General features: G+C 41.4%; 1 protein-coding gene across 3 annotated transcripts in view; it reads right to left on the reverse strand.

Annotated features, from left to right (window-relative positions):
• Positions 1–14,781, reverse strand: part of INTS9 (integrator complex subunit 9) — a 68,524-nt gene that overhangs the window by 23,167 nt on the left and 30,576 nt on the right. For all 3 annotated transcript variants that reach the window (XM_035895414.1, XM_035895415.1, XM_009639905.2), the window contains 3 exons: positions 13,083–13,263; positions 10,593–10,653; positions 1,490–1,661 (listed from right to left, as the gene is read on the reverse strand). In XM_035895414.1, the coding sequence (XP_035751307.1) occupies positions 1,490–1,661; positions 10,593–10,653; positions 13,083–13,263 (414 nt within the window). The remainder of the gene's footprint in view (positions 1–1,489; positions 1,662–10,592; positions 10,654–13,082; positions 13,264–14,781) is intronic.

Below are 14,781 nucleotides of genomic sequence, written 5' to 3' on the forward strand. Positions count from 1 at the left end.
AACCCCCCCCTTGTATCTTCCCTCCCCTTGCAGTAGGGCTAATTACAAACTTCTTTAAATCTTTCCAAATTGGTTTAACAGTATCATGACACTGTGACACTTTTTGGTACCAATATTGTGAAAGAATCAAAAGGACTTGCCCATCACTATCCTCAAGTCTACAGTCAAAAAAAACAAAGAAGGAAAGAAAGAACCCTTTGCCAATCCTGTTTGCTTTAGGAGGTTATGTGCTTTCCAGCAGTCCTACTCACTAAAAAGAGGAGTAAAATAAGCTTCACAGTGGGACTCCATCACGCCCTTGCTGTGGGAGTAGGTTTGATCAGTTACTCCGTGTTGTCCTCCCCATTTCTAATGACTTTGTCCTAGTCCAAAATCCACACCTTTTCTATCTGGCTAAGTTATATATAACACATCTCCCAGTTATACCAGAGCTTGTTATACATAAAATCAGTAGCAATGGCCTAAGGATTATTTCTCTTCTCAGATCTGAAGAGTGCCCGCTGGAGGGTTCTGTTTGGACAGCACATTGGGCATCAAGAGGAGGCACCTGGACAGAACATCAGTTTGAGGGAAGGCCTTGAAGTATGTTTAAAGAAGATCAAACTCTGGATGTTATCCCCTTTGCTAAACTTCACAAAAGCTTCATCTTCTCTCTTATATACTTTGTCTTGCTGTTAATGATTGGCACGGTCCCAGGATGCAGCTGCCCTGTGGCTCTCAGACCGTATCTTATTCTGAGGTGTATAGGGCTTGATTCATTAAATCCATTAAAAGCAGGGTCAGCACTAACAGACTGGGAGAAGTGGAGGAACTTAAAAGACCTGTTGTGCCCCTGGCAGCCTGAGTCACTGAGAAAGGAAACAGCTCCCCAGGGTATTAGCTAGAGCTCTGCCTTCAGCTTCAGATACAAATGTGTCTGTCAGCCAGAAAGCGTCTGAAAAAAAAGCTCAGCCAAAAGGCAGCAATGGCACAGATCACAACTGCCAGGTCTGTATGGGGTGCACACTTCTGAAACAGCAGAGATGACAGAAACAGACTGTCTGGTTACCTGAAGTTTTGATGAAAGGGCAGGAGAAAGGATGAGGAAAGGTTTGTGATTCCAATGGAATACAGAGAAGAAGTGTTTCTCCTTTCTGACCAGCATCAATTAGGTCTTGCCTGGGTTTAACTTGCAACCAGCTGCTTTTAATCCAAAAATTAATTTCCTGTAGGCATTTTACTGCTGTGCATAACAAAGATTTTGCTTAGAAATGGCAGGAATAGACTCTGCATGGCAAAGGTTGGCTCTGCAGGGCTAAAATGAATTAAATGGCACAATAATTACATTTGTCCCTACAGTCAATCCTGGGTTCTCAATTTAGATGAGCTCCTACTGAAGTTAGAAACTTCTGCCCCAGAACAAATGAGTGAAGCCCCTAGGATGTGGCCACACTTAACCAGAGCACATAACCTATTGTTACTTTGATAATGATAACTTCATTTTACTTACCTGTGAAGATAACAGTGTTCAAGCTAGATTTTCCCCACAACTCCATGAAATGAACCACATCCCCAAATCTAAGAGAGGGATGTCCAGTAAACACAACACATGGCTGCTTGAAGTCGTTGCTGAAGTCTCCATGGATGCTGGGATAATGTTTCAATTTGTTTGTCTGAATAAGCTGAAATAAAGACAAAAATCCAGACGTTACAAACTTTTCAGGCCTCTGTGCTCTGTAGTTCAGTGTGTTTATTGAGATTATAAATATTCTACAGTTTATTTCTAACCCATCACAGAGTCCCTTCCTGCATATCCCCTAATTTTTCCAACAAATTTAGTCATGACTGTCCTAAATGTTATGAAAAGGAAGTCAAAGTATGAGGCCAGGTGCCTCCAAGTCCTTGCTCTCATTACTTTGGTACCAGCAGTACAGTAACTGAGAGGAAACTCGGCAAACACTCCCTGCAAGTCTCCTGGAATGAGCAGAGTGCTCAGCTGCCAAATTCAAAATAAGCTACTTTTTCCTATTTGCCATGTTTACAAAGAGCTCTGGGCACCGATGCTGAAGCTGGTTCTCTTGCATCATGGCAGTACCAGGCAATTTTGCCTTCAGCAGTATGTTGCTATGAGTTTCGGGTTTGCACAAAGTCAAGTCCTCTGAAAAAACATATGAAAGAACAGACTGACTTGCCCTTCCTTACTATCGCTGAAACTAGTAATAACATTAACTAAGAGCAGTAAACAGCACTTGTCACTAGCGCTGGCAAACAGAGTGTCATCAGCTATGCATGTGGAACGGATTCCTTTACTCAGATGGGGAAGTTTATTTATCAAGGTGCTTTTTGAAGAAGAATTTTGCTTTATTTCTCCTGCCACTGTTTTCTAATCTGTAAAGCAAGGTTCAACTTAAAAAGCAATTTAATACACTAGTCTGCTAAGTACTTCGATGCAATATTTTGCAAGAATTTTCTTGGCAGGTATATGCTTCCATCCCCAGCCTGAAAATAACTGTAAATACAGGTTTTGTAAAAAGTATGCAATTTAACACAACAAAATCACATGCTAAGAACATACACGGAAAGAAGAGTGTGAAAGACGGGAAGGGCACTTCCTTTGTCAGCCAGTTTTTAAAGGAGGTGGGACTGTTCGTCACAGACCTCTCCATACGTTGCTGTCTGCTGCCAGGCATTGCCACATGGCTCAAAATATAGAATTCACATATGCAGGCTTCAGCAATGCGTTTCTGTCCTGTGGAACCCCAGATGATATCACTAATTAGCAAATGGCATGCTCTTCCCTACCTGTCATAACATAACGTGTGCATCGTGCCTTTCCAGCAGAAAACCCTGCCACTAAGGATATTCCTCTTCATTCTGAGATATTTGATTTTCAAAAGAGGAACTAACAAAGAACATTACAATAAGCAACCCTCCTGGTCTCTCAAAGCTGTAAGTCATCCTTCCAGATTCTCTTTTATTTGCTACTTTTTACCACTGTAGATCTAACTCAAGATAGCGTGCCTACATGGAAATGAACAGAAAGCTGAGAATTCTGATGCGTCTTTAAGCCTCTTAACAACTTACGCACTTCAGGACTTAAGGTTATTACATAATTAGGTTCTTAATTGAATTTAACATCACTGAACAAAAGTATCAACCCTACTCAACTTCTAGCTGTCACCACCTAAAGATATTCTTTGGTCCTAGAACAGGCAATGTACAAATCCACCCTCAATATCCATTCGATAACAGAAAGTCGGCAGCACATGGGTGCCAATATTTATCTTTTCTCCTTTCCTGCCTTGAGTTTGGTCTCCTTCAAGTTCCCAAAAGGAAATATTTTGCTGTGATTTTGCATTTGACTTCCCACACGTCCTGTTTTAAAACTGCTGCGCCATACCTGGATGGCTGGATTAGAATGGGATTGAAGTTTGATGTACGATGGAGACTGTAGGTGGACACAGCCCGTTATTTCCATGTGAATTCTTGGATCATGGAGGAAGTAGCTAGGGCTACACTTCCTGCAGCTTACTTGTAATATCAAATTCCTATTTAATCTTCAAGAGGGAAATTTGAAAAAAAAATCCAATAACTGCTCTGGCAGTTAATATGCGCTAAGTCTTGAAAACATTTCTGCAATTAAGACTAGTAAAGATTTCTGATTAACACATCTGGAGTGCAACATTTAGAATCTAAACTTAGCTTCAGTAATAAAAAGTGCAGTTTAGCAGACAATGCGCAAAACAAATTTGATCCCATAAAATACTGGCACTTAAAAGAATGGGTAGGAAATGGCTCCAGGAAGCTTTTTCCTCTTTTTTTTTTTTGAGGGAAGCCAAAAGCCTCAAAACTGAAGTTGCAAAAGCAGTTTCAATTGGGTAAACTGGAAGAAGGGGACAATTGCTACTTCAAATATAAAATGGGATATGTGACATTCCAGGGCAAAACTTTGCCAGGGACCAGCAGGCAGCTAAGTGAAAGACATTTCTACAGCTCGCATTTATGTAACACACTTCCGAAAATCACAAACTGTTCTTCCAGCATCCTGTTTCTTTTTTAGACTTACATATATCTTTGTATACAGTAGCATTCAAATCTTTGCTAAGATGCGAGAGCAGCACTCTGTGTGCAAAAGCATTCTCAAGAGCCTATTTCACGGCTAAACCTATACAAATATTCATAGTTTATAAACATAGAAGCTGTATTCTCTTCAAAACATTATGGCAGCTTCAAATCCCTTCCTATTACTTTGCAGAGAGACACAGGATTTCTAATCCCGTTTTCAAGGACCTTGGGTTTTGTGTGTGCCATTCTTTTAAACCATTTTTTTTTTATTTCCAGCAACAAACATCTAGCATGAAACCGGGGTGCACTGCTTCTACCTGGGGTGCTAACTCAGGAGGGAAAAGGGACACATGTTGAGGACCATGTCCTGAGATGTGGTGTTCTTTTGGTTTGTTTTTTTCATCTTGGAAGATCTCTTACGGTAAGTCTACTGAAGCTCCATAGCTTAGCTCACGAACTGATTCTCACAGCTGGACACAGCAGCGGTGAAAGGCGACAAAACCAAGTTTAGAGCCATTCTACTCACTCCAGTGATAAAGCAGCTGGTAGATTTTAGTGTCTAGAGCAAAGTCTTTTCTAATTACTCAATCAAAAATATATGGAGCTGAACTTGCAAAACAGATCCAACAAAATTTCACAAATCATTAAGGGGACTAAATTTGCAATGATTTGTGAAAAGGTCTTTTATATCTACAGATGAGATGGGTTGTATAAGCACAACAGCCATTACTGTGTCATGTTCAGATCTCCAACCTGTACCAAGCCTGGGCCAAAACCGATGCCTGGCATTTAGCCAAACAAAATTTTGAAAAAGGGACTGATTTCTGGAAGCCAGAAGCAACATTCAGAGCATCCTGCTACAGAAAAAAACATTATTGACTGAAAGCTTAAGAGATAGAGGATGGTAAAGTACTGAACCGAGACTGAGGAGAGCTGTGTTTTTTTTAAATCCCAAATGGTTATGCTTCCCTTTAAAGCTGTAGACTTGATTTACAGGGTCAGCAACTGCTGCTATAAACAGGATAAATCTCCAGAGCCTTTGTGTACCCTTTATTGAAGAGAGCCAAAATACACTGCTATTTACTCGGTGCGTGTTTGTGTGTGTGTTTTGTATCTAGAATTTTGAACAGATGTGGTTCTTATCAGCGAATGATGCATTTATTACTTACCTCCCTCACTCCCCTCCTAAGACCAACACTAACAGGGGCCTAATTCTCTATTACACTATAAGACAAAACAATACTATACAATCACCTGGTTCCAGGTATTTATTGCTTTGAATGTGTTACGCAGGAACTGGTATATGGAGGAGGGAAGCAAAGATGAAGAAGACAAATGCTAGTATTTAAGACCACAGAATCAATATGACTCCCACCCTGGCTATTTTCAGTCGGAAAAAGAGGCTTTTCCTAGCCATTTCTCTTAGATGTTGCTAACAGAATCATTAATAAGAGGACAGCAAATCCAAATTCTTTCTCCACTAGCAAATACTGATCAATATAAATTACCTCTGAAATTCTTCTGTTGTGGACATTTAGAGAAGACTGGATTCACTTATCTTATAGCCTGAAATCATCTATGTAAAGATCGAGCAGAAAGTAAAAGGAGCGAAAGCTTCTTATTCTGCCTTGCTAGAACATTTCAGCTACTCATTTATAAAGCCTCTACCTCCACAAAAGGGATGGTGCAGAGCGTACAGCACATGGTTCCTGTTGAAATGGTTGGGGAGATGGCTAATTCCTCAGCTGTGGCTGTGTCAGGATGGGACATTCCCATGCACTCAAGGGATTTGGTAAAACACTGCAAGTTGGTTCTGGGATACCAGAGTAACATTTCTAAACAAAACAAATTACTGATTTATGCTCCACAGCATTTCAGCCAGGCATCGTGGAACTTAAATGTAAGCCTGTTTAGAGAGTTGATCCTAGAACATAACTGATACAGTGCCTTGGAACTGAAAGCCACCACCTCCCTTGGCCAGCCTGCTGTATTCACAAACATTAGGAAACTCCAGTTCTTAACCTTGCAGAAGCTTCCAACGTTACGTCAGTTTGAGCTCCTTCTCCCCTTTTCCCCATCACAGTAAGTGCTGGTGAAAAACTGAATTGCCCGAAACTTCTGTTTAAGTGCAGGGGAGAGCCACCCACAGAGCGATCCATCCCTTCCCTAACTGACCGGTCCTCCGCTCCACTTCCCCAGTTTTCCTTCTGAGAAATTGCTGGCTGGAATATACAGCAGTTCTGCTCCGGATCCTAACGCCCTCCAACGGTCACAGCAGCTCTTACCCCAGCGATCACAGATAAACGCCTTTAAAAAGGACCTCTTTGACCTTGTGCACCGCCAAAAGGCTGCAGGTGAGACTTCAGAAGCTTGTGCAAGAATCTGGACACTCCATTCGTATTAACTTTAGTAGGAACTGATGTCCAAATCCATCCCTACAAGCCTGAAGCACTTTAGCTCACATTCCTTGCTCATAACAGAGTGAAAGTATATTCCCTGTTCACTCGGACTGGATGTTAGGAAACAAATTGCCACCCCAAAGCACAAAAAATTGTACGTGGTGATTGTGCAGGAGGAGCTATGATGAACACCTACTACTACATTAAAGTGGAAGTAACAAGGAGGGAGTAGAAGTGTTTTGGGTTCTCTGCAGAGTTGAACAGCGTGTCTGGTTTTATTCAGCATGGCAGAACAAGGAATGCATTCAAAGCAGGTAACGTAAATCATAAACCTGGAAAATTTCCATGTAAAGAGAATGAAAAAGCTTCAAACAACCTAGTACGGAGAGAAGAGTAAGATGAAATAAAAATAATAATTGTAGAGAAGATGAAGATACTTTTCTTTATCCTCTTGTAACAATAATGAAGGGATAGTTAAGTGAAATGCAAAATACAATCATAACTGATTGAAGGAAGTAAATGCTCTTATACTATGCATCAGGAACCACTGGAACTCACTGCTGCAAGAGACGACATCAACAATTTGGGGGATTTTTTGCCTTGTTTGTTTTTAAATCTTTCTGTTTATACAGCTAACAGGAACACTGAATTTCAGGACCAGACAGTATGCTGGGCTGGACTTCTTCCATAGATAACGAGCAGCTTATTTCCTGGCCTGTCCCTTTCTGATGTATCATGCCAGGCACATTATTAATGCTTGCTAATAACTAAGAGGCCTGTCCCAGTAATTCCCTATTTTCTTTCAACAACTGAGCAGCTAAGCAGATCTTTTCATGATGGGCTATTTCCATATAGTTTACATTGCAACAGCCTACCATTACTTGGAAAAAAGTAAGGCAATTCTCCACTAACAACCTATCCAATAGAAATGATCATTCAGTGTCTCTTTCTGATACTCATTAAAAATTCCCTGAAGCGCTAGTAAGCAGAGCTCCTGATTGTGAGGTTGTGGAGCCACAGATTTAGAAAGAGAGTGTTTACCTAAGACGAAAAGGTTGGCTGCTGACTAAGGCTCTAACTTAGTAACTGGAAGCCTCAAGTCCAAGTCCTTGGTCTGTCCTAGACTGATGGTACAGCCATGGACAGGTTATTCAGGCCAGGTCTGTATTAAGACCATTTTGCTTGGTAAGATCACACCAAAACATCATAGTAGCTGAGCTTACTGTGGATACTCTCTGCATAGGCATAACAGAGTTTCTCCCAAGGAGTAAATAATACTTTGTTAAAGACTGTACTGAATGAAAAGAGGTTGTATAGATGTTTCACATTATATGAGTTATACAGTGTCAGCTGCAAGATTTTTTCCCCCTTTCTGTTTAAACTGTTATTTCCAACACTGTATTCGACAGAAGAAAAAGAATCTCAGCTCCTCTCCCATGCCTTAGGAACAGTATGACAGCATTAAACCATAACCAGCTGTAGGTATCACTAAAACTGGAATGCAGCCCAAGGCAGCTGAGAGTTACAGGAGTAAAAGGATGCAGTAGCTGTCCCTCAGAGGACAGAGACAAGGAATCAAAGGCAAGTGCTGAGCACTGGGTACCTGACGTGGACATCCTGGAGCTGCGTTGGTGAGCATGGCTATTTTACATGTCAGTCATCCATATAAATCTCAATCTGCTTTGACTGTCTGAAACCAAACTAAACCAAACCATGCATCTTACAAAACAGAAAGGAGCAATCTGATCTGGTGTTCTCAAGCGTGTCTAAACTTCAGTGATGTAAAAAAAGCACCAAATGAAATAGCAGCCTCAGTCTTCCTTTGCCTGGGTATTACTTTGTTTTGGTTTTGCTATTAAGCCAGGATTTTTAAAGAGTGTTGGTACATGCCTAGGGCCGCTGCCTCCCACCATACAAACTGGTTTTGCAAATGAGCCAATATGTATCAGGAATTAGCAGTGAAGAGACCCCTTTAGTCCATCATGGGGTGGGGGTAGTGTAGGTTACTCCACTTCCCAGTGTTTACTCCACTTTCCAGTGTTTACACAGCAGCTGCAAATGATCACCCAAACACACAGTCTTAGTTGTGTTAGAGGACTTACTGTGAAATGTGTAGTAGTTACTTCAGATGGCAGTTAGTGCTGAAATGCCTAAAGGCTGGGAGCCGCGAGGATGTGCATACACAGTATATTGCGTCATTTAGCACATTTAAGGCAACCCTTAGGCAAAAACATAAGAAGCCTAAGAATGGCTTCCTATCAATGATATCCATGGGTCTAGATAAAGCTGTTTGTGCATCTCACGATAAAATGTCCCTAGCTTTGTGGGTCATATGATTTGGCCTTGTCAACCAAAGCCTGTACCTGTAACAGGGAAATTACTCCCTCTGTGCGCTGCATTTTGTCATAAGGAAACTTGATCTATTATCTGCTGCTGTGAGTCCTTCCCTAGATAATTACCTTGATCTCCACATGAAGCACAGAGGAATGTCTCAACAGCTAAACAATAATTTGGCAAAATCTCATTATCCACAGGCCTCTGGAGAATATAAAATGTCCCAAAAATTAGAGGACACAGTTATCAGTCTATAAACACAAAGACCCATCATATGAGATGGGTTAATTAATCCAGTCTTTGACAGCTGCATGTTTGGCTTCTGATTTTTGGAAGGGCTTTCACTTAAACCTGCCTGTTCCAGTGCATATTGCAAACTAAAATTATGAAGTAACGTCTTTGGTAGAATATAGGCTGTCAGTGAAACCAATGACACTGTGGATCAACAAGGACACCCCAGAAAGCAGAGATGCAGGGGAAATTAGAAAGCATAGCCAGCAGCATGGCTACAGAGTCTTGTATTCAGAGATCAGGCTTTGGAATTGATTTATTGGTGTGAATAAATTTTTTGGTTACAAAAAAAGCGGTGAATAGGTGGATGGCCCTGCAGTCTGCATTGCTCTTGGTAACAGACTATACATAATTCACTGTGTATCCTGCTTGAAATGCATTCAAGCATCTGCGAAGAGGGAGGGCTTCTGGTCAGATCCTACTTCCAACAATGCCTTTGAAGCACCTACAGATGATAGATATGATGGGCAATGGCAATTTCCAGAACAAGTCCCTGGACAAGATATCTCAGAGGGAAAAAAACCCCTCAAACACCAATGCCTGAAAAAGCATTTAATCCCTCGACTCTTAAACCTGCAATGGCCACTCTGCACATCTTATCAGAGAGTTCTGACCACATGAACTAAGAGAGCTGGTTTTCTGAGACTGCATACCCCAAATGGCCTGCTGTGTCACAGGAGTGGGATTTAGCCAGTATTGTTTCTCAGTCCTATTTCTTCCTTTCCCAGCCTGCCCCTCATTTACTTCAGTGGGAAATCTACCTGTCCTTGATATGCAAGATAACTCTGAAGGCATGAGTTAGAGCACATTTATTTAATGTCTGGTTGGCTAAAACTTCCCCTCAAAATTATTATTTTGTTGCAGGGAAGATCCTCTCAACATATGTTGCAGGGAGATTCCCCCCCCCCCAAAGATGGGAATACCTTATTCCTCTTTGCTTCACTAAGATGTTAGCTCAAGTAATTCCATTTAAAATTGCCAATGACAGCACTCAGTGCTGCAAGCTTTAACTTTTTTATATCAAACCTCTCTTTCAAGACACCGCTTCTCCTGCAGCAGACAACATGGTGCCTATTTCAGCTAGGGCAGCAGGAGTTGGGATGACTAAGCTGTCTCTCATAACAAGCTTCTAGTTTTACAGACTTTGAAATAAACTGCTAGGACAAAGGGAATATTTGTTGTTGCAGTCTGATAAGAGCAAACGTTCAGCCATGTGTACGCCAGATAGCCTTCTGCAGGGGAAGAAGTAAAACAGGCGAGCATATGTAAGTTATATGCTGAAATAAACATCATGATAATTTTTGCGTTGGGGGAACACCATCATTCATTCCTCCCCCATACTCCCAAATTAATCACAGAAAGCAAAGGGAAAAAAAAAAAACCCAAACTTGTATGAATAATGGCACAGAACTATTAAATAGCTGTAGAAGCTTTCATCAGAAAAACAACAGCCACACAGGACTGTGTTCCAGAAACCCGCCCACTCAGTGATCTTAGCAAAGAGCAAGACCATGGTTTACTTACCTCAGCATGGGGAAAGGGAGGTTCTGGAAGATATACCTTTGTTTGTTTGTTATGACACAACCTTTAAAAGAAAAGGAAAATAAGCTGGTGAGAGAGCTGCGGAACATCCTGCAGTATCTGCTGCCATCTACTGTTAAAACTTTTTCTGGAGAAAGCCATTTCGTAGCTGGGGTTTCAGGTGCAAAATCACCGATTTGTTTTGTTACTTCCAGTCTTTCTGCTCAGAGGACCAACACCTACAGGACACAATAACTCAGTTATAGCAAGATCACTTAGAGAAGGTGCAAGACAGCTGCAGCAATTTTGTACACACTATATAACAGAACTCCTTGCTGTTGAAGACAAATTTGTAACTCAACATCTGCATCATTTCATAGTCCAGACCTCAGCAGTTTTTGCAAAGCCAAATCACCTGTCAACAGAAAAATTCCAATTGCCTCATCCCACTTCTCAGCAGTGACTTGGTCCTTTCCTTCGTTATAATCTAATTCCCTTATGCATTTTATTATTGCAGCTACAATGCTGGTAAAGTGCCTCTTCACCATGGCATAATGCTCACTGTTACCTGCTATTTTACATCAATCATTTATTTTTAAAATATAAATATGGAAGGTTGTTGACTAGCTCTAGCCAGACTCCTGATTCATCCTATTACAGGAGTTAAAAAAAGATTATTTGTCAGAGGCCTGTGTGATGTTACAATTATCTGTAGTGACACTGTCCTGGTGGCTTTTTCTGGGAAACACTACTCACCTCATACTGTCTTCACTTTATTATAAAGCAATAAGCCTGCGTCAAACTCAATTTGATAAAGTCTAAGAGATACTAAGAGCATGACATTTCTTTTAGCTGACTAAATAGCAGAATTGGAAGGCTGGAATCCCTGAATTTCAACCTCAGTTCTGACCCCAAACCTCTATTTTACAGATGTTCAACCTCTGCCTCCATTTCTACCAAAGTAAAACATTTACCTTACGAACAAGTGTTTAGAGATCAGCTAAGGTTGGTTTTGACTTTTGAATATAAGCCACTCCAGCAACACAGAATTCAAAAACATGTGGTCTGAACACTCGGGTGTCTGAATTGTGCCAGCTAGACACAGCAGACAAAACGACCCAACTGGCACACGTAACATTCCTGCACAGCAATAACTAACCCAAGGGACTATTGCAACAAGAACTGTGCAGCTACCACTGCAGCTGGTACTGAAATGAAATCACCAGGTAAGTACAAGCCAAACAATTGTTTAACTATAAACTGTATGAGTCAACACACCCTGGTGAGTACACCGAAGTTTGGCCAGGACACCAAGGCTTGATTGTCCTACTTTTGCTGAAAGTAACGTGATTAAAATTCACCAGATTTCCTTCTTTTTTACAATTCTCCTGAGGGATCAATTCACCTAACGTTTCCAGGACTCCAGACTTAAAAAATCTGGAGGAAAGGAAGGAAAAGCTAACTTACTCTATTTAATAATCTAGAGCACCTCTCTGTTTGTAAGAATTTAGGACCAGTTACAAATGGTTGGGTTCTCCCTTCCATGGCTCAGAACCACAGAATGGTTGAGGTTGGAAGGCACCTCTTGAGATTGTCTAGTCCAACCTCCTGCTAAAGCACTGTCAGCTAGAGCAGGTCATCCAGGACTGTGTCCATTTGGGTTTTGGTGTCTCCATAGACAGAAACTCCACAACCTCTCTGCACAACCTGTTCCAGTGTTTGACAACCATCGCAGTAAAAAAGTGTGTTTCTTTTGTTCAGATGAAATTTCCTGTCTTTTAATTTGTGCCTCTTGTTCTGTCAGTGGGCATTACTGAGAAGAGCCTGGCTCCCTCATCCTCATCTCCTCCCATCAGGGATACACACTGCTAACATCCACTCGAGCCTTCTGTTCTCCAGGCTGAAGAGTCCCAGCTCCTTCAGCCTCTCCTCATCTGAAAGATCATCTTTGTGACCCTGTGCTGGCCTCATTCCAGTAAGCCCATATCCCTCTTGTACTGGGGAGCCCAGAATGAGACATAGCACTCTCCCTGTAGCCTCCCCAGTGCTGAGCAGAGTAGCATCACCTTCCCCGACCTGCTGGCAGTGCTCTGCCTAATGCAGCCCAGGATACTGTTGGCCCTTTTCTGCCACAAAAAATATATTGCTGGCTCAGCAAAGTTTAGCCTGAAAAATCTATTGGTATAGTTTTGGGGGAACTGGATAAGATGCGCAAACAGGCACAGCACTCAAGTCAGGTACATCATTTAATCATAAGTGCAAGGACCAATAAGGACAGATGATTTGAGTTTGTATGTTCTATAGGAAACGATGCTTCCCTAATTATAGAACATCTACTTACACACCCACCCACCCTTGTGACTCAAGAAACATGTTCACAATTCTAATCAAGTATATATTAGAATATGTCAAGTAGAGATAACCTGCATGTATCTATTTACCACAGCTGAGTGTGTGAATTGAGGCTGATGAAGCAGCCCTTTAAACACCTACCATTCAGCAAAGATCTGGGAGAACTCGAGGGAGCTGTTGGCGACAGGTGAGATGAAATAAAAGGGGACATTGGAGAGTCCGGCAGAGTCAATAAACTGATAGAGGCACTCCAGCAGATCGTATATTACTCCAGAGGGGTAACAGGGAACCAGCACGTTTCCTCCATTCCGGACAGTCATAGCTAAGGGAGAGAGAAAGTAAAAATCAATTAACAGGGTTCTTATTTAAACTTTTTAATAGAATTCCTTTAATCCAAATATTACATGAGGTACAGAAAGAAGCTATCGCATGAATTAGCGGAACACATTATGCATATGAATTGGGAGGAACACTTCTAATCATTAAATACATTTATTTACTGCCTTCTCCAGGCTTAGCGGAGCAAGTGATTATACTCCATTAGCTGGGGGGCACATAACAGACTGAGCACATGCAAAACTCCTGACACGAGAGGGCGGTCTTGCACTGGCACATGAGGATAAATGAGTGACACAAAACACCTCAGCATCAAAATAAACCCTGCTCTATCTATTAGCTGGCCACCAAAGGGGAAGGACAACAGTTTGCAGGTCTCAGCTGAAAGCACTACATGTGCTAAACTGTTCTGGACCCAGTTTTCAGTGCTGTAGATGAATGGCTGGAGATGCAGTTATTTCAAACAGCCCTTGAAGCTAGAAGCGGGTGGTGGAGTGTTTCTCCTTCCTAAAACCTCTAAATATTTCTGTCCTTTCAGTATAACAATTTAAAACCCCTATGAATTGTAGACAGCATGGGACTAGAGAAAATGAGGAAAAGAAAAACAGGTTTAATCTGTAATTGAGACAGATTTGAGTACAACAGCAAAAGCAAGTACAGAGCAAACACTTTGTTCTTTTGGCAGAATGAATTACAAAAAGCCTGGGCCTTATGGGAAAGTGGAAATACTTTGTCCAGCTCACTGGGCAATCCTGCCTCACTAGGATTTCATCTGTGGTCACGGGGTAAAACCATCTACTGATATTAATTGCAGTGCAGCAGCAGTAACATTATGTGTGAAGGCATTACACAAAAAGCTGAGAAAGAGCCTGAAAATGCATATATTACATCCCACCATAATCACTTCCTTGACTTCAATTTATGGACAAGCTTGATAGGGTACGGATTTAGCACATTAAGGGTCTTTTTGCCTCACCCACACGCTCAAGGAAGATTTTTATGGCTGAATGTTTACGGAGTCTAGGGAAATGCACAGACTCTGTAGGAGGATTTTTCACATGCATTTAGGTGCTTAACTCCTTTTAGCAGCCAGTGCCTATTACATGCTGCTCCCAACAACAACTGGTGGTCAAAGACACGTTCTATATCAGAGTTATATTATAACTGCAGTGTAGTGGATTTATTGCCTAGGTTTTCTCTGGGTCACATACAAACTATACCATCAAAATATTTGTGATTATGAATAGCTATACTTTGTATTTGTCTAGACCCTGAGATGTTACAAAACATCCCAACCATGTGTTATGTTATCCCTCCTACATGGGTAAGTCTAAACTATCCCATCTATAAACAGGATGTGAAAAGAGGAATGAGGAGATTAAAACCGGTATTTTCAAAGCCATCTGGGGGCTGAAAGTTAAGCCTCTGGCTCCAGGAGCAGAATTTGCATTGCTTCATTATGCACCCAAAAATTCTGCAAAGTGGAAAGGTAAGTACCTGTATC

Source organism: Egretta garzetta, unplaced genomic scaffold (assembly GCF_000687185.1).
Source record: "Egretta garzetta isolate BGI_Z169 unplaced genomic scaffold, ASM68718v1 scaffold325, whole genome shotgun sequence".
NCBI classification, from domain to species: domain Eukaryota; kingdom Metazoa; phylum Chordata; class Aves; order Pelecaniformes; family Ardeidae; genus Egretta; species Egretta garzetta.